At 41.4% G+C, this 26,156-nt stretch overlaps 1 protein-coding gene across 3 annotated transcripts in view; it reads right to left on the bottom strand.

Annotated features, from left to right (window-relative positions):
* Positions 1-26,156, bottom strand: part of LOC147895452 (uncharacterized) — a 33,640-nt gene that overhangs the window by 5,764 nt on the left and 1,720 nt on the right. Inside the window, exons 3-13 of one of the 3 annotated variants that reach the window (XM_087383704.1) lie at positions 14,140-14,204; positions 13,966-14,040; positions 13,708-13,786; positions 12,352-12,422; positions 12,106-12,222; positions 11,885-11,974; positions 11,526-11,600; positions 11,368-11,400; positions 11,152-11,232; positions 7,682-7,741; positions 7,421-7,572 (exon numbers count right to left, since the gene is read on the bottom strand). In XM_087383704.1, the coding sequence (XP_087239830.1) occupies positions 7,421-7,572; positions 7,682-7,741; positions 11,152-11,232; positions 11,368-11,400; positions 11,526-11,600; positions 11,885-11,974; positions 12,106-12,222; positions 12,352-12,422; positions 13,708-13,786; positions 13,966-14,040; positions 14,140-14,204 (898 nt within the window). Of the gene's footprint in view, positions 1-7,420; positions 7,573-7,681; positions 7,742-11,151; positions 11,233-11,367; positions 11,401-11,525; positions 11,601-11,884; positions 11,975-12,105; positions 12,223-12,351; positions 12,423-13,707; positions 13,787-13,965; positions 14,041-14,139; positions 14,222-26,156 lie in introns of all 3 variants that reach the window. The other 2 variants (XM_087383705.1, XM_087383706.1) reach the window with 2 other exon arrangements.

Raw genomic sequence — 26,156 nt, 5'->3', positions numbered from 1 at the left:
GAGGAGGCTAGGTAGGCAAGGGGAAGCTAGGTAGGCTCTGATACCAGTTGAAGGGGGGAGAGAATGAAGAGGAGCAAGAGAGTGAGAGTAAGAGAGAGTGACACTCTAGTGCGGGTGTGAAGGATGATGAGCCACACCACAAACTCACTTATGTTTTATTAGGATTAGGTTTACCCTATGACTGTCTTAAGACAGTCATAGGTGTCCTATCTTTAATGAAGTGTTGGCAATGTGCCTTTACCCCAACACTTCTTTCCTCATTTTCCTCTTCCATTCATTCCATCCATATGGGGTCTATATCCTCCATTGTGATGATGCCTTCAAGCATTGAAATCCCCTTCCAAAATAATTGCACGGCCTTTACAAAAGCTGGCTATGTCTTTCCCAAATGCATGAGGGGATCTTCTCTTTGTTGTGTTTGTAGATGGGTGATTTCGGGGGTACAAAGTAACATGCTGCCAGTCACATGTCTCCTCCTTTTGCCACTATCTTTATCCATATGTACTCTTTATGTGGGTCTTCCTTTACGAACTTAGTTGTTTTTTTCCATGTCTTGCTAATGTAGCATGTCGTCCCCCCAAAGCCCCGTCCGCTGTGTCTTTTTGTGTTCAACGAAGCCCTATAATTCTGGAGTTTCATTTTCTTCATGCTCCCATGTCTCCCAAACTATAAGTATATCTGTTACCGATATTTCCTCTTCCAGTGCGATGGCCTTTTCCAAGGTCCATCCTTCCACATTCCATATTTTGATCCTGGCAGGGGAGAGAGAGAGAGAGAGAGAGAGAGAGAGAGAGAGAGAGAGAGAGAGCACATACGTTTTGTGGCAATAGAGCGTTTAGAGAGGGTCATATTCTTGTTGAGTTGGTACTACATGGATTTGGGAAAGTGGCATAAGACAATGAGTTGCTTCATAGCAATAGAGAGCTTTCTCAATTGGGGAGGGGCCCTATGTTATAGCTGCCCACATCGGAAAAATAAGTATGACAATTTGTGACGGAACGAAGGAGACCCGTTTAAGGTAAGGTGAAAGGACAAAAATTAATACAAAGGCGGTGGGAGATATTTGAGAAGCTATGGGCAGTGGTAGATATCCCAGAAGCTTTGTATCCAAAAGGTTCTTGGCTGCCGCGCGAATATATAGAGGGGAGAGAGGGGTTGAGGGGAGGCTGAGCGAGGGGTGAGTGAAGGGAGAGAGGAGTGGAGAAGGAGAGCAGAGGGGGAAGGGATGCAGATGGCAAGGCAGAGGGGATTTGTGAGGGAGGAGGAAGTGGCGCTGAGAGGCGAGCATGGCGACGTGAGGAGGGTTTGTAGCTTAGCTTAATGTGGCATTAGCAGAGGCGGCCAGCTCTTATTAATTGAATTTGTAACAGAGGGTTACTTTTTTACTTAGGCTAAAAGTTAGTAGAAAGGCCTTTATTGGCTTGTAAGTGTTTTCTTCTTTTTTTAGGGGATACCATAAGTTCCCACGTGGCATCCTAGGGGGTAATCCCATAAGAAATACTGCTTTGTACTACCCTGCGCCATACCTATATAAGGGCTCTAGTTGTACTTGGCAAGACATTCATGACTTGTACTTCATTACTGAAATAGAAATTACAGCAAGAGTTCAATACTCAGCTGAATTCTAAAAAGGATTGACTTCCTCCTGTCCTTGTGCAGCCCCTCACAAGTCTCTGTTGTAGGTCCAGCCCATGACCTTCCACTCCTGCCTTTTTCCTAAAACATAAGGTACTTCCCTACTCTAACTTTCCTGCATATTCTACCAATTTTAGGAAAGTTTACTGTCAGTTAGGAGCAGTCCTGTTGCATTGGTATCAGAGCACTTTTCGTGGGAACTTGTGGGAAATTCTATGTCCAATCACTGTGAAATTTGGAGCATCTACTCTTGAGCCTAGGGCCTACCTCTCTGCAAAAATTCAGCACCAGAAGTACTTTCTGTTGTGAGCTGCCACATGACAGGCTCTAAGAAACCCTGATTTTCAAAGTGCTCAGAATTTGGGGCTTCTTGCATCAGTGGAAAGCCCTTGCTTCCCTGATCATTTCTATGTGTGGGAATCCTAAAATGGTGGAGGATTGAGTCAACATTGAAGTGGTTTTCTCTCTTGCGCAAGAAGCTGAAGAAAGTGACGATCTGCTGTTTTCCTGCACCAAACTAAGTCATTCTTGGCTTGATCTGTTTGCATCAATCTCTTGAGGCTACTCCCTAAGTCTGGTGGTGATCCGAGACGGTTTGGGGAAGTTATGAGCAATTCTGGACTGGCTGGCATGGAGTAACTGCTGCGAATTTCTGATGTACAGCTCCATTTCGGGTCAGCTGTAGTGCATATGGTCGCCTAGCTCCATGGATGCAACTGATTAAGTGTGATATTGATTTGGACTTTTGTTAATGAGCAATTCGAAATTCAGTTGCAACAATTAGCGCAGGGTTGATATTTGCCAAAAGATCTAGCAATTTCTTGCAATCCAGGTGTAATGTTATAGATTTCTACTCCTGATTGGCTCTTTGGTTCAGTCTTGGCATAAGGATCGCCTAATCAAGTGGGAAATTTCAAGTTTTCTCTCTGAAAGTTGACCTGCGAAATTAGGGCAACACTAGCATTTGGGGCTTTTGGTACTGGTTTTTGATCAGGGCTTAAGACAGTCCATTTACTCTAGATTCAAGTCATTAAAGATGCCTGTCAAGAGGTCTACTCATCAAGCTAGTGAGCAGCCAATGGGTATCTTTGATTCCATCCCAGAAAAGGAACCAATTGATGATCAGGCTGTAGTTTATGAGCCCAATGATCCTCATGTTGGCAATGTTCAAGGGGATTTACCAGCAACTCCTCAAGTACAAGCATCCCTTAACCAAGAGCAGATCATAAAGAGTTGTATGGACCTAATGCTACAGATATTCAAGGAGTTAACTAATGAGATTAAGACCAATAATCAGAGGATTGACCAAAGGATGCAGAACATGTCTGCCACTTTTAATAAAAGGTTGGACCAGTTCAAGAGAAGCCAAATTTATGATGGAAAGAGACCTATGGATCCCCAAATTGATGGAGACTCAGGTTCAGATGATGATGATGATCATCCTATACATGTAACTGAACCGGTTGGTTTTATGGCTTCTACCCGAAGGACCTATCACTCTAGTGGAGTTACAGCTCATATGAATAAGGATTCAGCACATGGTAAGACTCCTAATAATAACAGTTCAGCAGCTGACGAGTTGTGTCAAAAATTCCATGAATATAAGTTGGCTACCAGCAGACCTTAGGGCAGCAATGACATTCCAGCAATATATACAAACAATTAAATCTATTGAACCAAAAGGACCTATTCATCAAGACAAAGATATGAAAGACAAGATTATACTTCCTAAGTTCAAAGGTGATTCTACCTCTCCAGAGGAATTGGAGGAATGGCTCAGCAAGATGGATGACTACTTCCTTCTATATCCAAAGGGTGATCAAGGTAAAATCAGATTTGATGTTCTTCATCTGGAAGATTATGCCCACTCTTGGTGGCGGCATCTACAGCAAGAAGGGTTAACTTTTAATGCTTGGGATGAATTCAAGGCTGAAATGCTTAAAACTTTTATATCTCCTTTTACTAGGGATCAATATATTTGTAAGTGGTATGATCTTACTCAGCAAGGATCAGTGAAAAATTATACCAAACAATTCTCGAAATTGGCTCTGTTTGTTTATGGTATTGATGAAAGAGTTAGAATGCTCAAGTTCATCCATGGTTTGCACCCTAGTATTGCTTCATATGTTGCAGCTCAAAAGCCCAATTCTCTTAAAGAGACCATGCAGTTGGCAGAGCTTTATGAACCCAAATACAATGGGAAGGAGAAGACTTTGGGTATTGGTCACTTTGGAACTAAGCCTATGGTCAAAGGGGTTTCCAATGATGAAAACAAACTTCCTGCACCTGCTACAACTTCTTCTATTTCTAGGTTCCCCACAGTGTATGGCAGTGGCATGGGACAACCTAAGGCTTACAAGGCTACAAATGTAAAGTCATTCTTTAAACCCACTCCAAAGGATGATCTGAGTGATAAAAGAAACAAGTTGGTTAAGCAGTTATCTCAAGCAATTGTTGATGACAAAAAGAAGAAGAATTTGTGCTACCTTTGTGGTGAGAAGTGGACCCTTGAACATAGGAATGTGTGCAAAGCAAAAACAGGAGCAAAGTTGAGCTTGATTCTAGAGATTCATGAGGATTTATCTCCTAATACTTCTGCAACAGAGTCGAATATCAGGACTGTGTGAATGAAGGCCTTAATGATGATGAGGATCATAGTTCCAAAGGGGGACCACCTTTCCCTTTGATCCAAGTGGGTTATCCATGTTTGATACCATACTTATGGATGATAGTTTGCCAAGGCGTTCAAATAGATCTAGACAATGGAACATTGAAGTTGTTGAAGGATATGAGGATGAGATCAGAAATTCTGATGGAAATGATGCTGTGAATGATGATGAAGTGTATTGGGATACACAATTAGTTGTGTACAGCATATCTCCTGATGTTTTTATGGGCTGCAAGGGGCTCTCAAACCTTTAGGTTAGAAGGAACAATCAATAACAGACCAGTCCACATTTTGGTTGACAGTGGGAGCACTCATAACTTCATTAATGCAAAGACACTTCAAAGAGTGAAGTTATGCCCATCCACTTTGGATCATGGGATCAAAGTTGAGGTGGCTAATGGTCAGCATTCCCACAGTAAGCAATATTGTCAGGCTGCTCAAGTGCAACTTTCTCAAGACTATACTTTTCAGGGAGATCTATTTGTCTTGGAAATGGGACCTATTGACATTGTCCTTGGTTGTGAATGGTTGAGAACCTTGGGAGAATTCTCTATGGACCTTGATAGGCTATATATGAAGTTTATGCATGACCTCTAAGCTCATCCAGTAGATCATCAATTCTAGGGATAGGAAACCTATTCTTAACTGTCATTTTGTTCAAATCCTTGTAATCAATACACATTCTAAATGAGCCATCCTTTTTCTTAACCAATAACATAAGAGAGGCAAAGGGTAACTGACTGTGTGTAATAAATTCCTTGTCAAGGAGTTCCTTTATTTGCCTTGCCACCTCTTCCCGTTCAACTCTAGAAAGTCTGTATGGAGCTTTGTTGATTGGCTTAGATCCTGGCTCCAACACAATTGCATGATCCACATCTCTCATGGGAGGGAGATGGTTGGGAAGATCAGCAAATACGTCAGAGTATTGCTGTAATAGGGACTGCATGTCTTTATCCTGCACCAACAACCCATTACCCTCTTGAGACTTGGTCAACTGAATAGCATAGACTCCACAAACACTTTTGAGATCTCTAGCCATTCTTCTTGCAGAAATTAAGGACAATTTAGGAGATTGGTGACCCATCAAAGTGATGTGCTTACCTGGCAAAGTACTTCACAAAGATTGACTTAAGGTCAGGCTATCATCAAATAAGGATGAAGGAGGGAGATGAACATAAAACTGCCTTCAGGACAAAACGTGGGCTTTATCAATTCAAAGTGATGGCATTTGGCCTAACCAATGCACCTGCAACTTTCCAGGCCCTAACGAACAAGGTATTGCAGCCTTTCCTCTATAAATTTGTGTTGGTATTCTTTGATGATATACTGATCTACAGCAAAACGAAAGAAGAGCATTTATTGCATGTCCAGCAGGTATTGGAAGTATTGAGCACACACCACTTGTATGCCAAATCAAGTAAATGCACTTTCATGGCTAAAGAAGTGGAATATTGGGCCATATTGTCAGCAGTAGTGGCATTAGGGTGGATCCCAGCAAGGTAAAGTGTGTAAAGGATTGGCCTATACCTCAAAATATCACCTAGCTGAGAGTGTTCCTTGGTCTAGCATCATTTTATAGAAGGTTTATAAGGCATTTTGCCAAATTGGCAGCTCCTCTCACTGATCTTCTCAAAAAGAATGCTTTCCAATGGTCTGACAGTGCCAATAGGAGCTTTGAAGCATTAAAGGAGGCATTAACTTCAGCGCCTATCTTGGTATGTCCTGATTTCTCTCAACCTTTTATAATTGAGGCTGATGCTAGTGGAAGGGGCATTGGAGCTGTCCTAAAGCAGAGTCATGGAGTCAGTGCCTTTGAAAGTCGGAAATTGGATGACAAAGAGTCAAGTTTCCACATTTATGACCAAGAGATGTTGGCAATCCTTCATGCAATCAAAAAGTGGCACCACTACATTATGGCAGCCATGTAACCACACTTATGTAGTGAAATTCCCTAAGTTTTAAGGTTTGGGATCATAGCAAACCTGTGGTTTCTACACAAATTCGAAAATATGAAGAAACGCTTTCTTTTAATATTTCAAATATAGAATGCATAGATGTATTTCTTGGCAGAAGTGGTTCTTTAGATAGAACCGGATGTGGATTATGTGGGTCACACAAATACTTTTTATATGCAGGATTAACATATTACTTTGGAGGCTGACCTTAATGGCCCTGTGGCCAAACTTCTAATCCGTAGCTTGATAATAAAGACAAGCAACTATTATGTCATGATGCTTCTACATCTTTAGTCCTTTGTAACTTGCTGAAGTTGATTTGATGTTAAATGAGCTTAATTCTATTGCTCATGTTTGCTTCATTAAATCGTACTTTAAAACTCTCTTGTGAATTAGATAATAGTCGTAAGCCAAAAAATAGTGTTTTTCGTGCATTCTTGAAGCAATTCTTTCTGAAAATATAGTTTTTAATACCAACAACAATATGAAACTCTTGGACAGCTCTCAATCTTCAGTATATAAAGCTTATTCCATAGATGTGGAATGTCGTCTAGTGCATTTTGGATGTACTAGCAGGATTGCTAGAGCTTCTTGTACGCCACTTTGTCATACAGCAGTTTCAGATTCTCAAACTAGATGGAATGCATTTGTTGGACCTTCTATGGACTCTGAAGAGTCGTAGCTGCTTCAGAGTCTGCTAGCTGAAGTTTTGCTCATTTCTGCAAGGCATGGTTTGCACATATCTTTTAACATAGATCAAGAAACCTATCGGTGAATGTAGCCTACCAGTTGTTGGTGCGAGCACCACGGTAACCTTAGGACATGAACTAGAACCCTAAGCATATTGCAAAACAGACGCTCTCTCTTTCTTGTCAATGCCTTAGAGTTGGGAAATCTAGCTTGTAAATGATGGCGGAGCATTAGAAAGATCTTAGAACCTTTAGGGATAAATATACCACACCCACCCGACAAGAGGCTCACAGTTGACATAAACGTTTCTACCTTAAACCATGTCACATTTACCTAACCAACTTCATAACCTAGGGTAAATAAACTACAATCATGCAACAAGAGCCTCACAGTTGGCATGAATGCTTCTACCAGCAGGAAAAAAAAAGAGGTTAAAAGGGGGATGAAAAACGCATGCAAGCGGTTCACTTACCTTGTGTTACCTCCTAAAAAGGTGGATATTAAATTTCTTTGCAATATTGGGCTAGGGTCGTTACTCCTAGCTGCAACATCACCGACTGTTTGGGCTGTGATCTCAGTTCTTGCTTCTGGGGATTGAAGAGCATAGGATATTGATTGCAATTCCTGGTACATCAACCATCTTAATTGTTAGAAAAGGAAAATACAAGGATGAAAGGTCCTAGAGTAGTAAGGGTTACAAAACAAGCTGGGTCACCATCCAAAAAAAATTTACCTTCAGTCCCGAACTTCCAAATGAAGAAGCTGCCCGCTCAAGTCGAGGTCTATGAAAACCCTGAAGAAAATTTTTGTGTAATGATATGTTAATACATTCTCTTCAACCACACCCATGCCAAACATACAACATCTGCCACCTCCCTACACAATATTATAGAGCTCAAGGAAGACATCTAAGAAGGGAGACAACATTGTACGCACAACCACTTATCAATCAATTAATACAACAACACACAGGCAAGGCACGATTCCAATCAATTAATACAACAACACACAAGCAAGGCACGATTCCGTATCATTAAGATACAAGCAGGAATAGTCGTCCACTATTGCTAACCAATAACAAGCATGCATGCACAAGAGAACACCTTACTTTTTCACCTATAATATGGTGACAATGAGCCTTAGTGTGTTAAGCCAAGGAGAGGCACCCAAGAGTAGCGGCCAAAGGCAGAAACATGTAGGAGCTAGTCTAGTCCATAGTCTAACCGTGGTGCAAATCCCGAGGAAAAACTAGGCCTGGTTATATAAAAGAGGAAGGGGTACCTTTAAAGTGACAACCCCTCAAGTGGGTTGAACCATTCCCATCGCATAAGTACTTGATCGAATAACACACCTAGCAGCGTGTTTTTTTTACAGATGTGCATGACACTAAGGCAAAAATGGTATTTAATGCTCGATCGACCATGCAAAGCATATCCGATGGGCACAATACTTTTCCTATACCTTAACCTAGGTGGTATTGAAATGTTCTCAAAGAGGCACACCCATCCGATAAGTACTTGGTCAGATAACATACCTAAGGGCATGTTTTTTTATGGATGTGCATATCACTACAGGAAAAACATTGTATAATGCGTAATCGACCATGCAGAGCATATCCGATGGTGACAATACTTTGCACGCATCTCAATGTAGTTGAAACGGACTTGCGTGCAAAGTGGCGTCCCCATCCGATAAGTACTTGTTTGATTAACACACTTAGGATCGTGTTTTTTCATGGTTGTGCATGACACTAAGGCAAAAACGGTGTTTTATGCCTGATCGACAATGCAAAGCATATCTGATGGGCACAATACTTTACACACACCTTCAACTAAGTGGAATTGACTTACATGCAAAGTGGCACTCCCATCCCATAAGTGCTTGATCGGATAACATACCTAGCACTATGTTTTTTAACGGATGTGCATGACACTAGAGCAAAAATAGTATTTATTGCTCGATCGTCAATGGGGGTTAATAGTCAATCAAAGAAAAAACATGAGAAGCATTTGAAAGTTTTTTTTTTTTTAACAAATTGCTTCACCAACATGAATTATACGCCAAAAGATAAGTGTGAGTTTTTCACTAAGACTTGAGGCATGAGATTCCGTGAGGTTTAGCAAAGGCTAAGGCTATTCTTGAATGGTCTTATACAAGAAATTTTGAAGAGTTACAAATATTCCCTACATTATCAGATTTTTATAGAAGGTTTATAAAAGACTATGCCAGAAATGTTGTTCTGCTGGTGGAACAACTTATAGGAAATGAAAGACCTTTACAAGGCAAGAGATTAAATAGAGATTTAAGACTACCAAATGTATTACAACCATTACACCTTTATAAGGCAAGAGACTAAATAGAGCTTTAAGGCTACCAAATGTATTACAACGTTAAAGGTGGCAGAGATCTACCTTTTTTATTGAAGTGAATGTTAGCAATTATGTTGTGGGAAGAATTTTGATCCGAGAAGGATGAGCAACTTTGATCTGAGAAAGATGAGCTATAGCTTTTTAAGTAAATCTGTCTAGAGAAGGAACTACTTTTATTATCCATGCTTTGGTAGCATGGAGGCATTTGATTATATCGCGTTAGTTAGAGATCTTTGTGCATATGAAGTGGTTATGTAGCCAAAAGGTGGCAGATCTAGGTCTACCTTTTTGATTGAGGCGAATGTTAGCAATTGTGTTGTGGGAGCAATTTTGATCCGAGAAGGATGAGCTATTTCTTTTAAAGTAAAGCTGTTCAACCCATGAAAAGGAGCTGTGTTTATTATCCATGCTTTGGAAACATGAAGGCTTTGCTAATATCATGCTCTGTTTATGTAAATATAAATATAAATGTATAAAAGAAAATAAAAATAAATAAATAGATGAATATAAAAAAATATAAATTTGGTATGCTTTATGTGGGTATGAGTCTTGTGTTGGAGGTGTATGCTCCACCCTCTGTTACCCTTCACAGTAGCTTAATTGCTCACTTGTAAGGTACAGGGTCGGCTGGGATATTTGTGCCCTGCCCATCTCCTGGTGGTTATAAAAGTGGGAGTTCCACTCTCACTCTCTATCATCTATTGGCTCCTTGCAAAACCTTAGGGAACAGAGGCAGGTACTACAGCAATAGCTCTCTAGTCCAGCATTGTTGTAGGCATGGGAGGAGCAGAGATTAAGGTGGTTCAGGACCACAGTTAGCCTTGGTGTGGGAGAACTTGGGCTCCAAGAGCTTGGCAAGGCTTGTGTCAAGCAGGCTAACCACAGAGTTATCAAGGGTTTATTACGGGACTGACTACAGGTTATAGGAAGAGCCCAATCATATTTGAGGACTTTGGAGACATGACTCTTGAGGAAGAATTCTGAATGAAGATGTATGAAGGATTCCGAATGAAGAAATACAGGAAGAAACAGTCAACAAGGTAGCGACAAGAAGCGTGAATTCCTGGGAGGAAGCCATGAAGATTGAAATGGTATCTGTACTTTGGACATAATGATCAAGCTTGGAATGATTACCTTCAGGACAGTTCTTGCTAGTGTTGCACATCATAGTTGGCTAGTACTTTAGAAATTGAGCCTTGGGACCTCAGTGAGGCTCTAGGGTTTCAACTTTTAGATGGAGTATACACCAACACAAGACTCAGACCCACATAAAGCATACCAAATAATATTTCTTTATTTACTTTTTATTGTTTATTTTTTTCAAACCTATTGGACCAATTGGGATATTAGGTGTTTGCCATCTATGGGTTCTAATCCCTTTCCAAGAATGGGGAGAAGAGACCAGCAGAGCACCCAAACAGTTAGCCAGGAGCAAAACAGCTTGAAGATGGTCTCTGGATCCCAAATTGGTAGATCTGTAACACATCCCCACCATACTTTTCTTCTCATCCCAAAATTGTTGTTAAGATAAAACAATCATATGCCTTAAAGATTCAAAACACACAGCTCTAAAATGGGCTTTGCTGCTGGAAAAGTGAAGAAGTGGATCCACAATGTACATATGTTTAAGCACAATCGTAAATACAACGCTTATGTTTACCCTGATCAGTGCAGTCTTCTCCATTCCGAAACCAAAGGAAATTATTCAGGAAACTATTCTTTTGGATGATATTAAGAAATGCCAAACTCTGTATATTGTTCAAAAACCGGTAAGAAATGGCATGATACAGAAATTCCATCTCAAACAGTCATGACAGAAGGTTGGTTTGGACACCTGTAAAGGTTCAGGTTGTTGAGTGGCATGCATATTCCCCACAAAATTGCATAGATAGACAACTCCACAATTGGCTACATCCTGCAAGGACATGCAAATATTAAAGGAGATTCACTAATCATCATGTGACATGGATACACAGAAAACCACATAGAAAAGGACACTGTCATGTCTCTGCCTGAGTCATGTTTAACAGCAAGAGTGTCTAGAGCTTGCCTGTTTATTTTCAATGGAGTCAATCTTCACTCCCTGTTTCAATATACAACACATCATAAAGGTCGGAGCAAGCACTCAGAAATACAAGCAACTAATACAATCAGAACCTATTTGATAGACTGAAACAGAAATACAAGATGAACACAGTTGCTACTTACCAGGGTTTTTACAAGCTTTTGCACAGTCTCAATCTCAAGGCCATACCGAGCTACATCATTCCGTACTTCTGTGACCTGCAGGAATAGGTCACATTAGACTACCCCAAAACAATAGAGAAGCAGAAGCTGGAGCCTGTTAGGAAAAGGGCAGAGCTTCAAAAACACAATCTGAATCCTTTCCATATGTAAATAGCAGACAGGCCTTCAACAAAAGCTTAGCATGCTTAAAAGCTCAGTTCAGTAACATCTAGCAGAAGGGTGGAGACAATCATCATCTTTAGGGCTATGCAAGATTACCAAGTCCAACAAAAATGTAGTGAATCGCTTGTGCTCCAGCAAAGCAAAAGCAGTAAACTAACCTCATTTTTCAACTCGCCCTGTTGCTCTATACTCTCATCCAAATTGCTGGAAAGATGCTCCAGTTTCGAAGTTAAATGCCGTTTTGTTGCCTGTGGTATTAAGTCCAAATCAGATTAACAATGAACTGATGATGCTCCAAAAACCAAGTCAGTATGGCATCCAACTTAAAGCAAGGATAGCAGAGAATCCCAATGAGGCACCCTTAACCCTTTACACATACTGAAAGTGCCGATGAAACTTGTTCAACTTGCTTTGAAACGCTCACAACTGCGTTTGACATGGTACGCCTTGTCACATACATAAGTTCTGAAAGGGCAAATCCCTGGATTGAACTTATCTGTTAGTAGAGAATAGTTTGGAGGCGTAAAGCTGCCTGCACTTCCATGCTATATATTTGGGAAACTTGTGAACCTCATCATCTTTCCCAAATTTCAGAATAAGATACATCATACAACAAAGAACTCACCCTCCATCGTAGATAACCATAGCCAGTGGCACCAATAATCAATGCAGGGACAGCAATAGAAATGTAAGAGCCTAAAAAGCACAAAATAGAGCGACTTTTAGAGGGGCATTACATCAGAAACAGATTTTCAGAAACTGTCAGAAATACGAAAGTACAGGAGAAATTTCTCCAAACCATCTAAGAATTCCAAACTTTAAGAGTTCAAAGGAATTTTAAAACGTATAAAAAGGCCATCACAGCTAAGTAAAGTTAGTGCATACCATCTCAAAGTAAAAGTCTGTAGAGAAAAGATGTGCACTTGTTAAAACAGAATAGAACCAAAACCTGAGTAATCTCTATTGTTCAAGGGATTCTAACATGTCTTAACATTAGACACGTGAACCTTAACAACCATGCTTTTAAGCAAGAAATTGGGCATCACTCTTTATAAAGCACATATTTTCATGGCATAGTTTCTCAAGATTTGACGCCGGATGCTACCTGTAGTTGGAATATTCCATTCTAAATGGCCATCATGCTACAAATTTATAGTGCTAAGCATGCATGCTTTGGCATTAGCTCTTTTGAACCTTGTAAATCAGCATGTAGGGAACAATTTGGCAGGCATGGAATTTCCTGCAGCTTGCTTTGGTGAACATGTTAAGAGATTAGGTTAGCGTGAAAGAGTAAGAGATGAAAGAAATGATTCCACAAGATGTTACCTTGGCCAAGATAGAATGGCTACCATGTAAAAGCATTCTTACAAGAGCCAAGAGGCGCTACTTCACCCAAGATGGCTGCAGCACCTAAACTATGAAACGCCACTTTGTCTTATGCAAAAAGCATGCTTTTTGCTTATTTGGGTATAACATATACATGTCGGATACCCGAGTTACACCTTTCAAGTGTTTGTGTGCAGTCATACACTAATGAGTAGTTTGAACTTATTCAACCAGGTGTGCTTTTAAGTTAGGCTGGTCCTTGCCATCTAAAAAGGATATCGATTTGTAACTGAGAATGTAAGGGTGCAGAACACAAGGAAGACTACGAGATGGATGAAGTATAATGTAATCCTCTGTAACAAGGGCAATACTCCCCATTCAGTGATCTGGGATGAGAATCTAGCTCTGGATTGCGGTATGCTTACAGGTCACAGACCACAGCAGTTCTAATCATTCAGTTGTGCGATTGGATGCTTCCAAGCAGTCATTAGATACATACATGTCAAAGACATCTGCTCAGTCCGTTATCGTATAAATTGCACCCAGAAAATAAGGATAAAAAGTTCAGTAAGTTAAGGATAAAAAGTCAAACAGATGGCTACCAACGTATATCACGAAAAACCTCTTAACCCAGAAATTACAACCTTGCTATTACCTTTGGAGCTCCCTGTTACAACTGTGATTGATGATCTTTCAGAAGCCAAGTGACTCAATTCTTGTCTTAATCTGTTAAGCTGCATTCAATTGATATGCCACTCCGTGAGAAAAACAAGAACACGCTGCTTCCAAAAAGGAACACTTTACCATCCTAAAATTTTCTTCAGTGCAAAATCATAGTGAATGCCCAAATTTAATCTTTTCGGTTACATGCAAAAATATGTTAAAGTGCAAACAAAGTCCTATTGTTACATACCTGTCCCAAAAGATTAGAGTCAACAGAACTCTGTCTAGTGGACTCATTTTCATTCTTTAAGTGTTTCACAAGAACCTGCGAGCATATCAGCAACATGAGCAAGCAGCTGATGACAGTGCTAACAATTCTTCAGACATTATTCAATTAGATAAGAGGGAAAAAATATATACATACCTTGCATGCATCATCTAAAAAATCTGATAAACTACCATTTTTCACCAGTATGGAACCTGCTATACCTGTAAACATAACATAACTACAATTTAAATGGTCACGATAATATTTGCCGAAGCCGTACAATAAGAACAGCGACAATCAGTGCAGAGTTCCTAATGCATTGTCATGGAGAGAGAGAGAGAACAAATTCCAGAGGGTCACAGCAGAAAAATATGGAACCCCTGCTAATAACTAGACAAAATCGGAAAGCTGTCCTAAATTTAAAAGCTTTAACATATTTTCTTTTTTGTTGACTTTGATGAAACATACCGGTTGATAATATCACTGCATGCAATGAGAGTCAACTAAACTAAAAATCTGATGGGTTCTCCCACAATGTTGAGAGAAAAATGAAATAATTCAGGATTTAGAATTCTAGGACACAGTTTTACTGTTAATGGTCCAAAGTCAAAACTGGCAAACTCGAATAGAAAATATTTAAAATTTAAATACCTACTACAAATTCCGTAAAGTCAACAGTTTAAAATCTAAAGTAGATAACACTAACCACAATATTCAAGGTGGAGGGAAGGTGCCGTACAGGCATCATGTTAACACCAAAGTGAAGTCCTCCCAAATTCCATCAACAGCACACAGGCCAGTTTTATTGAGGAATGCAACATCGCAGACAATGTAATTACTTTCTGGGAGGCCATTGATCAGGCACAGCACCTCTCACAGCCTCTTGCGCGCCTCCTTCAGAGTTAAGAAGGCCTATAACAAAGTAGATAGTACTTTCTTGGAGGGCACCATGATCATTAGGGACTGTTTTAGGGATACAGCATGAAGTGAAAAGCAGAAGTTTGATAATGAAGAGCTCACCTACCATGTGTATGTCAAATAAATATTGACAATCCTAGGTATCTTCAAAAGGTTGCATCACTAATATCGGAGCAAGATAAAAGTCAAGACAGCCCACAAGATGCTGAGGTGATTTCTTAAGCAGCCCAACTTTTCAATCAAATAGCAAAAACAGTTGACTTCAGAGCAGTCATATGATTTCAACATTGATATAAGAAGAACAACAAAATGTGGTTGCAGATGCCATGTCGAGAATGCGGTCTTGCTTTTGTCTACTATCTCCACCCATCTACCAAAATTTGCTGCATGGAATTCAGGAGGAGTACATGAGAATTTGAGGGCAGCAGCAATATTTTCAGAATTGCGGGGCTAAGGATGCAAGGATCATCTTGAATTTAGGCTGCATTATGGTACATTGTGGTCTGTAAGTCAGGATTATTTGGTTCCAAACTCACTTGATTTTGTACGCATGCCTGAGTTGAGCACACTATGATTATAGAATGTTGGTTGAGAGAGGGAGATGCACTCGTCTCCTGCAAGGACATACAGGCATCACAAAGACATGTGAGCGGATTAAACAAACATACTAGCAGGAAGGACTTTGGGGAGATGTGGTGAAGTATGTCACAAATTGCTTGCCATGAGGACACGCCTTTGCGATTGACCCTGTCTCTCCAGCGTACACGATACATGGACAGCAGGTCTTCCAGATTGAGATCCATGATGAAGTTCAGCCCTCCCGCTCACACCCACCACCTCTATCGAAGGATGGTGTGTGGGAGAGAGTTTCCAGCATCACTGCCTGGAACGTCGGGGTCGCTTGATGCAGTCGGGATGGGAGGCCAGCCTGACACGACCCCAGCACTCCTGAAACCTCTGACCTGCAAGCAAACACAAGAACACATCAAACATGAGCAGGCTGCTCACCACCCAACCATGACACGTATGGGAGCTACGCTAAGATGCACGCATGCGTACACAACTCAATCCAGGATCATACCAAGCATTAGGGAACGAGACTTGCTCCCATTCAGCTCTCTGAAAACTAAACCCCTCGGCCCCTTTTATAGGCTTGGCCCCAATGCGCCAAAAATAGCAAAAACCCAAATCTGGTTCGTACCCTTGCCACTCAACCCGAGAATCAAGCCTGCCTAGCCCTAAGCCTCCCCAAGCTACCTGAGCTAGTCTTGTGTACCTCGGTACATCTCAGATACCAATCATAGGGAAGACCCGAATCTGGTTCGTACCCTTGCCACTCAACCCGAGAATCAAGCCTGCCTAGCCCTAAGCCTCCCCAACCTACCTGAGCTAGTCTTGTGTACCTCGGTACACGTCAAATACCAATCCGTGCACATGACATACTTCCCCTCCTCTAAGAACTCACTCTTGAGTTCATAAGAAAACCCGTGAATGTCCTCTGGAAGTTAGGTAATGTCTCCTATGTTGCGTCCTCCTCAAGACGATCCTTCCACTTGATCTTGTATTCCGTGATAGTTCGATTCCTGAGCTATCGTTTACGAAATTCAAAAATACTCTCAGGTTCGTGTGGAATAAAAGTCAAATCAATAACTTCTATTATTTCTTGAGGAGAAACAAGCTGATCATCAACACCCAGTAACTCTTTCAGTCGACTGAAATCAAAAACTCGATGTACTTTAACATCAGGAGGCAATTCTAGTTTATATGCAACTGGTCCAATTCTTTTAAAAATCTTGAACGGACCGCAGTATCTAGGGGATAATTTTGGAACCAAACCAGTACTTAGGTTCTTGGATACCTTGGGAATACGTAAATATACCATCGTCCCTTCAGAGTACTCTCTGGGTGAACGATGTCTATTAGCATAAAATCTATCTCGATCTTGGGCACTCTCTAATAGACTCTTTGGTAAACTGCAACATTTCTTGCATGTCTTGCAAAAATGTCCTTGCAGCATGATTATTTATTCCCTTGAATCCAACCATAACTGGTGACTTAGGTTGAAACCCGTACATAAGCATTAAAGGACTGTAACCTATACTTGAATGCTTTGCACTGTTGTAAGCAAATTCAATCATGGGGAGATAATCTTCTCATGAAGATTGTCTCTTAGAAACATATGCCCGCAGCATATCTTCAACCAATTGGTTAACCTTCTCTGTGCTGCCATCGGATCGTGCATGATCTGAGAAACTCATACTTAGAGTAGTTTCCAACTTCTCAAAAACAAGTGTCCAAAAGTTACTTGTAAACTTAGAGTCCAGGTCACTGACTATGTCGGAAGGCAAACCATATGGTTTAAACAATTGGTCCACAAACTCGTGAGCTAACTGAATAGCTGATATGGTCGATGTAGTAGGTAAGAATCTAGCCATCTTTGTCAGACGGTCAACTATGACCCAAATGGAGTCATGACCCTTGCGAGTTCTAGGCAAACCAGTAATAAAGTCTGCGGAAGTACTTTCCCATTTATTATCCGAGATTTGCAATGGTTGTAATAAACCCATGCTTCTAAGGCGTTACATCTTAGTAACCTAACAAACCCGACAACCTACCACGTAGCTTTCAATAAATGCACGCATCTTGGGCCAATAAAAGATATGTTTCACAAGAGATAGAGCCCGATGTATACCTTGATGTCCAACACAAGGGGCATCATGACACTCCCAGAGAATCTTGGATCGAAGATCCGAAACATCTGGCACACATACCTTCCCATTTCGGAACAACAAGCCGTTCCTAATCATCCACTGACCTCCCGTCGCCTGCACCGCAGGTGGCACAATCCCTGAGTCCTGCTAAACCATAGAGCTCCCATCATGGACCTTCTGCCAATAAGAACTTAAATGACTATCAGTTGCGCAAAGCCCTCTTAAGGATTGAAATTGGTCTGAGTATATTTCCGTACATGACATAACATTTACAAACTTGACTCGACTTAAGACACCCGTCACACTATTCATAGAACCCTTTCGATTACGTATTTCACATTAACTCTGCCCATCGAGCCTTTCTTCCCCTTAATTCCAACCCATCACACACGTACTTGATTGACTGATGATCTATCAATAGAAGAAACTTGGAACCATACAAGTAGTGTCTCCAAACCTTTAGAGCATACACAACTGCATACAGTTCTTTTACTAGTGTGGGCCAACAATATTGGGTGTCGTCTAGCTTTTTACTTTCAAAAGCTACAAGTCTACCCTCTTGGAATAAAGCTGCCCCAATCGCAAAATCACTCGCATCGGCCTCTAAAACATAAGGCCGGATAGGATCGGGTAATGCAAGAGCAGGAGCTTCGTTGATAGTTTGCTTCAAGGTCTTAATAGCCTTGTTCAATGCATCATTCCAAGAAATCAGCTGGGTAGACCTGAGTCCACGACCTTGGTCAAGGGTGTCGTGATCTTAGAATAATCACGCACGGACTTCTGTAGAAAGACCGTAAATCCTAGGAAAGAACGAAGTTGTTTCACTGTCTAAGGGATGGGCCATTCCAAAACCTTCTAGATACAATCTAGATCAATGCTGATACCTTCGGAAGAAATCTTGTGTCCTAAGTAAATGATCTCCTTCATAAAGGAGTCACATTTACTCATCTTGGCATAGAGCTTATGCTGTCTTAAAATAACTAGGACAATCCGGGCTTGGAAAATTGCCAACGATCCCACCAACTCCTGTACCTGTCTATATGCACAAATCTATTAAGGATGCTTGGAGTTGGTCTAGGGCTTGACGAGCTCGTTGCTCCTTCGCTAGTACAACGCACAAATATCTTGTTCATTGAAGGGAGAAACTTTCCCCATTCTTGTTGATGACGACTCTTTTGGTCTATGTCATTTGCGTTGAAAATTTCTTTTGATGCTGCCTTCTCCAATCTTGCTCTTTTCACTACATCTCTGCAATCTTGAGGAGCTTGGATTGTAGTCACCAAAGAAATTGACTAAGTTGTGCTCTGATACCACTGAAACCTTTCTCAAACCAAAACATAGCTTCAACTTTCAATTTGCAGCAAATTTGAGCCCTTGGCACTTCAAAAACAATTTTGAATTATGGTTGGAAACTTAGTTCAACAAGGAAAACTTAACGATGAAACTAGAAGTTGAGTTGCAATAGAGGGAGAGAGAGAACAAGAGAACAAGGCATCACACTAGGGGCCAGAAATATGGGCTGGTCACCCCAAAGGTCTTTATTGTAATAGAAAGCTTGCTCGCAAGGGAGCTTGATTCTAATACAACTTGGATTCCATCCATAAAAAGAGCAAGGTTGCTCTCTGATTTATAAGCTTGGCTGTCCCCAAAACACTGGATCCTACTTTTAGGAAGTTTTAGCCAAAATAGGCTGTCTTTTCCTAGAAAGCAATAGCTTTCTTATCAAAATTGGTGATTTCCTCGCTCTTAGCCCTGTGGGCTCTCTTTTAGGCTGCTTCTCCGCTTGCCATGTGCTTTCTCCACAAAATTGGACGCTACATATTTGCTTTTTCTCTTGTGGGACCTTCTTTTTATGCTTTTTGTGTCACCACAATGTAAATATCCCAAGTCAAAGTAGAGTTGACCATTTATCTGATCATAATTAAAGAGTTTTCATATGTGTTAATTATGGTCAAAGAGTTCTTTTAATGGTCAAAGAATTGACTACGGTCAAAGATACTTGACTCTGGTCAAGAAAGCCTAACTTCGATCAGGGAGACTTGGTTTATTACCAAGAGAGTTAACTGCAGTTAACCAGAGAACCACAGAGCTAACTACGGTCAGAGAGTCTTGACTTCGGTCAACGAGACTTGGCATGCACCAAGAGGGTTTACTACGGTTAACTAAGATGTGCCAACTTTGGTTGGAGAGTTGTGCCAACTTCAGTTGGAGAGACTTGACTATAATTAAGGCGCCTCAACCCTTGGTCAAAGCCCCTTAATTATAATCAAGAGTGTTGACTCGGTCACATTGTGTTATTTGCATGCAAAGCGCTAACAATTAATGGGTGCCATGGTGGTGCGCATTAATTAATTGTTGCACGTAATAGGAAGGGTTATTTTCCTAAGCGCTACAGAGCCTAACAAGCATCTAGGAGGCGGTTCACGTGACCAACTGCTTCGAAGACTCCAGAGTTGCCCTTAGTGGCATGTAATAGGACTTAGTCTAGATTTTAGACAAGTGGCATGTTGCCATCTTGGAATGAGCTTGAAGCTCTTGTAAAAATGGATTCACATTTGAATTGGTAACACTAAGCTTCCACGCTGAAATCTTGTAATCATTTTTTTTTTCTCTCAAGCAATAAAATCCTTCGGGGGGGTCCAGCCCGATTGTTGTCCTGGGCCCTATTGTGTTTGTAGAGAGAGGGAGAGTGTAATAGAGAGAGAGCTTGAATCAAGAGAGTGTTTGCAGAAGATTCCACGGGAAGAAAAAGAACCGCATGTCACCATCTAGTTGCATTTTGTCTTATAACGAGGGCCTTTTTGCACACTCCAAGGTCCTAGGAGAAAAACATTTTGTGACATCTCACAAACAAAGTAATGATGTATCTCTATGGTCCGGGCATGGAATTCCGGATTTCGAGCAATAGGTATACAGCTTTGGTTGTCGCGTTGGATGACCATAGGTTTCCTTTGCTGGAACGCGGTCTTGCCAGGTAACCTCTGCACCTTGCACACAGCACCACAAGCAGCCTGAAAATCAGCTTCAATTGAAGATAAGGCCACAGTTTGCTGCAGCTTCCTTCTCCGAGAGATTGCTCCCAAGCCAAGGGTAAAACGGTATCCTTAAGTAGATCTCCTAGTATCTGGATCTCCTCCCCAATCAAACTCCATACTTGAAACCTAGTTTTATTCTTGCATAACAAAGTCCATAATCCTTCATACCTTGCAAATACCACAAAACCTACAAACTTGCGTCCCAATGAGTCTTCAAAGGTGTCTCTCAACAACACCACTAGAAAACCCAAGTCCAATCTGGTATTCAGCAACTAGATAAAGAACTAATGGGATTCTAATACAAAGCATCAACCCACTCACAAGGATCATGTTTTGTAAGCTTGGTATTCAGGTCCATCGAAGATGAGATAGACTTGTAGTTTGCCATTCCAAAGGTTTCCATCAACTCATGAACATATAGCTGCTGAGAAACAAAGAACCCCCTCAGAGTCTGCCAAAATTCCAAACCCAAGAAGAAATAGAGTAAGCCTAAGTCTGTCATCTCAAACTCCTTTGACAAGGCAACCTTCATCATGGCGATGTGCTCCACATGACTACCAATCAATATGAGATTGTCCACATAAAAGATAATCAAGGTGACCATACCACATTCCCAAAAAGACACAAGTTTGGGATATGCAACTAATCTCTGGAAACCCTTCCTTAGAAAGAAGGCATTGACCTTCCGATTTCATAAGACTATACAGTGATTCTTCAACCTGTAAACCATACCTTTGGATTTTGGAACCTCGGCCTTGAGGTTACTCCTCGTATACCTCCTCCTGCAAGTCAATATTCAAAAGTGCTAATTTAACATCCATCTAGTACATCGGCCACTGGGATGAGGGGCAAGGTCAAAAGCTCTTCGGATCTAGCCATCATTGCAGTCGGTGCAAAATTGTCTTCATAGTCAATGCTTGGCCGCTATGCATAGCCCTTAGCCACAAGTGTGGCCTTGTGCTTGACAACATATCCATTAGCCATGTACTTGGTTTTGAAAACCCAATTGACACCAATCACCAACCATCACAATGAACTTGAAACATTCTCCCAAGTCCCATTCTTCTCAATGGCTTCGATCTCCACTTGCATGGCTTTCCTCCAAGTCTCTTGTAAGAGAGTTCCCTTTACTTAGTCTGAAGTAGGCTGCTCATTCCATAGGATCTGAGACATACAATTTACTTGTAAACACTCCTCCACTAGGGCTTTGTCACGAACTATGTGCCATCTTCGAGGTCCATCCTCCATGGTCCAATCGAAAGGATACTCTTGTTAGAAACGAGAGAGTGAGAGAGCAAGAAGCAAGAGAGCTGAACGTTGTACTTGCAATAGAAGTAGTGACTGTTACAAGAAGTGGGATGGGTTTTGTCTAAGTGACAAAACCTTATCCTTCACTAACCGTAGTTAGTGAACTAACTGTGGTTAGGGGAAAAAACCTCTAAATCAGGGAAAAGTGCCCCTAACCTACTTATTACATTACATTGGTCATGGCTGAATTATAATAATAATTCTAACACCCCCTTGCACTGCCAATGTCATGTACAAGGAAATGATCAATCACCAAAAGGATATAAGTTCAGGGCACTATGAAATGCCTCAAACTTTTCACGTGGAAGTGGTTTGGTGAAGATCTCTGCAACATTGTCATGTGTTGACACATAGATCATACTGATCTCTCCTACATGCAACTTCTCTCTGACATAGTGATAGTGAACCTCAATGTGCGTCGTGTGAGCATGAAACACAGGATTCTTTGCCACTGCTATAGCACTCTGACTATCAATGAGAATCGGAGAAGGACCCTCCAATGAAAGATGAAGATCAGCAAATAAACGAGGCAGCCAAACACATTCAACTGTCGCTGTGAAAGCTGCCCTGTACTCAGCTTCACATGAGGAGGTAGCCACTGTAGACTGTTTCTTGCTCAACTAAGAAATGCAAGCATGTCCTAGAAAGAAACAATTCCCACTGGTGGACTGCCTAGTATCATAGTCTCCAGCCCAATCCAAGTCACTGTAAGCATGCATCTACAAGTCACACAAATAAATGAGGCATCCAACAACCTGACTATAGAGTGTGACATCAATTGATTCACCCGCATCATGCATTGTAAGCTTCAGCCCCGGCTCCATGGGAGTGGACATAGGCTTGCAATCATGCATGTTGAATCTGTCCAAGAGCTTTTGAACATACTTGGACTGAGACATAACAATGCCACGTTTCTCTTGAATAAACTGGATCCCCAAAAAGAAATGTAACAAGCCCAAGTCTGACATATCAAATGTAGCTTTCAATTGGGCCTTGAAATCTGCAATTACTTCCTCATTTGATCCGGTGAGCAGCATGTCATCTACATAAAGAATGATGACCAAAATATCCCCCCCATCCTTCTTGATGTAGAGGGTGCTCTCAGTTGGACTATTGTGCAGCCCCTTGCTAGTCAGAAAGGCATCAATTTTGGCATACCATGCACGTGGGGCTTGTTTCAGCCCATACAAAGCTTTATTCAGCTTGCATACCTGAAGTGCATTTCTTTAAATTTCAAAGCCCGGAGGTTGTTTGACATAAATCTCTTCCAACAAGTCTCCATTAAGGAAAGCTGTTTTAATGTCCAACTGACGAACATTCCATTCAAAATTTGCAGCCATGGCTATAACTGACCTGATGGTTGTCATCCTGGATGTAGGAGCAAAAGTCTCCTCATAATCTATGCCCTTCTTCTGAGCATATCCTTTTGCAACCAACCTTGCCTTGTACCGATCAATGGACCCATCTGGCTTTCTTTTGACTTTGAAAACCCACCGTGTACCTATGGGTGTACCTATGGCATTCTTACCTGGTGGCAAATCCACAACATCCCAAGTCTAATTTTTATGAAAGGACTGCAACTCATCATGCATGGCATTCATCCAATGCACATTATCTTTTGCTTCTTCAAATGTCTCAGGCTCCTCCTCATCAAGAAGATTACCTGCATAAGCTGATTCAACTGAATGAGCTCCCTCCATGTGCCTTACCACACTACGAGTTCTGCCAGGCAATGGAGCTTCAAGCCTACTCTCCCTGAGAGTCTGAAGCAGCCAATGCGGGACTGTTTTGGCTGCGTGTATCTCTTGAATTTCTTGCCTGACAACTTCATCCACACCCTGAGGTTGTACCAATTTAGCTGGGGGCTGAATCTGTACTTGTGGAGCTGGCGGAGGTTGCTGTAAATTCTCATTTTCAGCAGGGGAACCAAATGCTATAGGAAGCATCCCCTCAAACACATCACCTGAAGAGGCCGGAATCTGAAATTCGGCATTTGTATATGCAGAATTTTCAGAGAATATGACATCTCTACTGACAAAAATCTTGCGTGTGGCAGGATAGTAGAGATGATAGCCTTTGCTTTGTGAACTATATCCCACAAAAATGCATTTTAGTGCCTTATCTGACAACTTGTGTTTGAACTCCACAGGCACATGGGCATATGCAACACAACCAAAAACTCTGAAGTGGTCACTGAAGGCTTTCTCCCACGCCATGCCTCATAGGGAGTGATTGTCTTCAAAGCCTTTGTAGGAGCCTGATTTAAAATATAGTTGGCACACATGAGGCCTTCCAGCCAAAATCTGTGAGGCAACTTCTTACTTGTGAGCGTGCATCTATCCATTTCCATGGTGGTGCGATTCTTCTACTCAGCTTTGCCATTCTGTTGAGGTGTAAGCCTCATTGTAAGCTGATGCATGATGCCTTTTTCTTTGTCTCAAATTCATGAGACATGTACTCCCCCCCTCGATCTGTGCGAAGTGTCTGCACCTTGAGTCCTGTCTCATTTTCAACCATAGCCACAAAGTGTTTGAAATGCATAAACACTTCTGATTTTGCCTTAAGACCATAAACCCAAGAGTAGTTGGTAAAGTCATCTATGAATGTAACAAAATAGAGATAACCCCCAAAAGCAGGTGTCCTCATGGGACCGCAGACATCACTCTGAATAAGCTGCAATTTTCTTGTAGCTTTCACTGCACCATCCTTCTTGAAGGGAAGCCTATGCATTTTGCCATAAATGCAACCTTAGGAGGAGGCGACTCCAAAGGAGGTAATGCATCAACCATATCATGCCTCTGAAGTGTCATTAAGTTGCCATAGCTCATGTGCCCATACCTGGCATGCCACAACTCCGCATTGTGCATCGCAGCAGTGGGAGTGCTAACTGATAATGGAAGATGGGATCTTTTTTCATATAAATCAAGCTGAAAAAGACCCCGATACAAAGTGCCAGACAACCTCAAAGCATATTCATTTTCTTTGTCTCTGACTGCACACTTGTCATCATCAAAAACAACCTGAAATCCTCCTCTATTGAGTGAGGACACTGAAAGCAAATTCTTCTTTATACCTGGCACATAGAGTACATCTGATATTCTGAAATCTATGCCATTAGTGGATGTGAGAATAATGTCTCCCACTCCACAAACTAAATGAGAAGAATTATTTGCACAAGTTACCTTCTTCTTGGTGGGTGAAGAATGCAAAGTTACAAACAGATTTTTCTTGGAAGTGATGTGCTTTGAAGCACCACTATCAAAATACCAAGTATGTAGTGTCTCATCAACACTGAAAGAGCATTCATCCTTTGAAGGATCGTAACTACAAGTCATAAAAGCATATGGGTCATCATCATTAGTGGCTGTAGTATCTGAACTACCCACTAAAACATCTGAAGTGCAAGTCAAAAAGGCATAGTGCTCTTCAACCAAGTTGGCTGCAACATCTCCTCCATCATGGCAATGTGGACCTGATGCATTTGATACAGCCATACCGAAATCCCTTTTCTTTTCTTTGGCTATGCGCTTCTTGCACTCTCCAATATAATGACCTGGCTTCTTGCAATAATGACAGATGCCCTTCTTTTTCTGCTTGTTTGTATCACCTTGTGCCTTATAAGAAGGCTGTCCAGAATCAGCTTTATGCTGATGTGTGGGCTAATGGGCACGTGGCTTATGCTGCCCTTTACCCTTGGGCTTGAACTTAGAGAGCTAGCATGCTCGCCAGCCCGGGTTGCCATATTTTTGCGTGTTTGTTCCTCTTGCAACAGAAGTCCTACCAACTCGTGAAAGGAGAGAGGATTGCTGCCCCCCCTCAATGACAAATTCAACGAGGTGTGGAAACCGAGATAGGACTCAGGAAGAGAGTTCAGAGTGGTGGAGATCATCTCTGAATCCGGAATGACTTCATCAATGTTCAGCAATTGTTCCCTGAGATCCTGAAGCTTTGTGCTCCCGCATGGTTAAAGACTTTGCAGGATTCATCAACATCTACACTTCCAAAGAGACTCTCTTCATGGGCGATATTCGATTGAGGCCAATTGCTCCCAAATTCCTTTGACCAGCGTCATGTTAATCACTTGAGGCGTGCAATTGAGGAAGATGAAGGAGCATACATGGGCATTCAAGGGATCCCACAACTATGCCAAGGCTTCCCGCTTCTTCTGGACTATTATGCCAAGGTCCTCCTCATCCAAATC

This window comes from Dipteris shenzhenensis, chromosome 13 (genome assembly GCF_047967505.1).
Source record: "Dipteris shenzhenensis isolate YYH24624 ecotype China chromosome 13, Dip_SZ_1.0, whole genome shotgun sequence".
Taxonomy (NCBI): Eukaryota; Viridiplantae; Streptophyta; class Polypodiopsida; order Gleicheniales; family Dipteridaceae; genus Dipteris; species Dipteris shenzhenensis.
The sequence above is the reverse complement of the archived record's forward strand: the minus strand, read 5'-3'. Positions and strand labels throughout refer to the sequence as shown.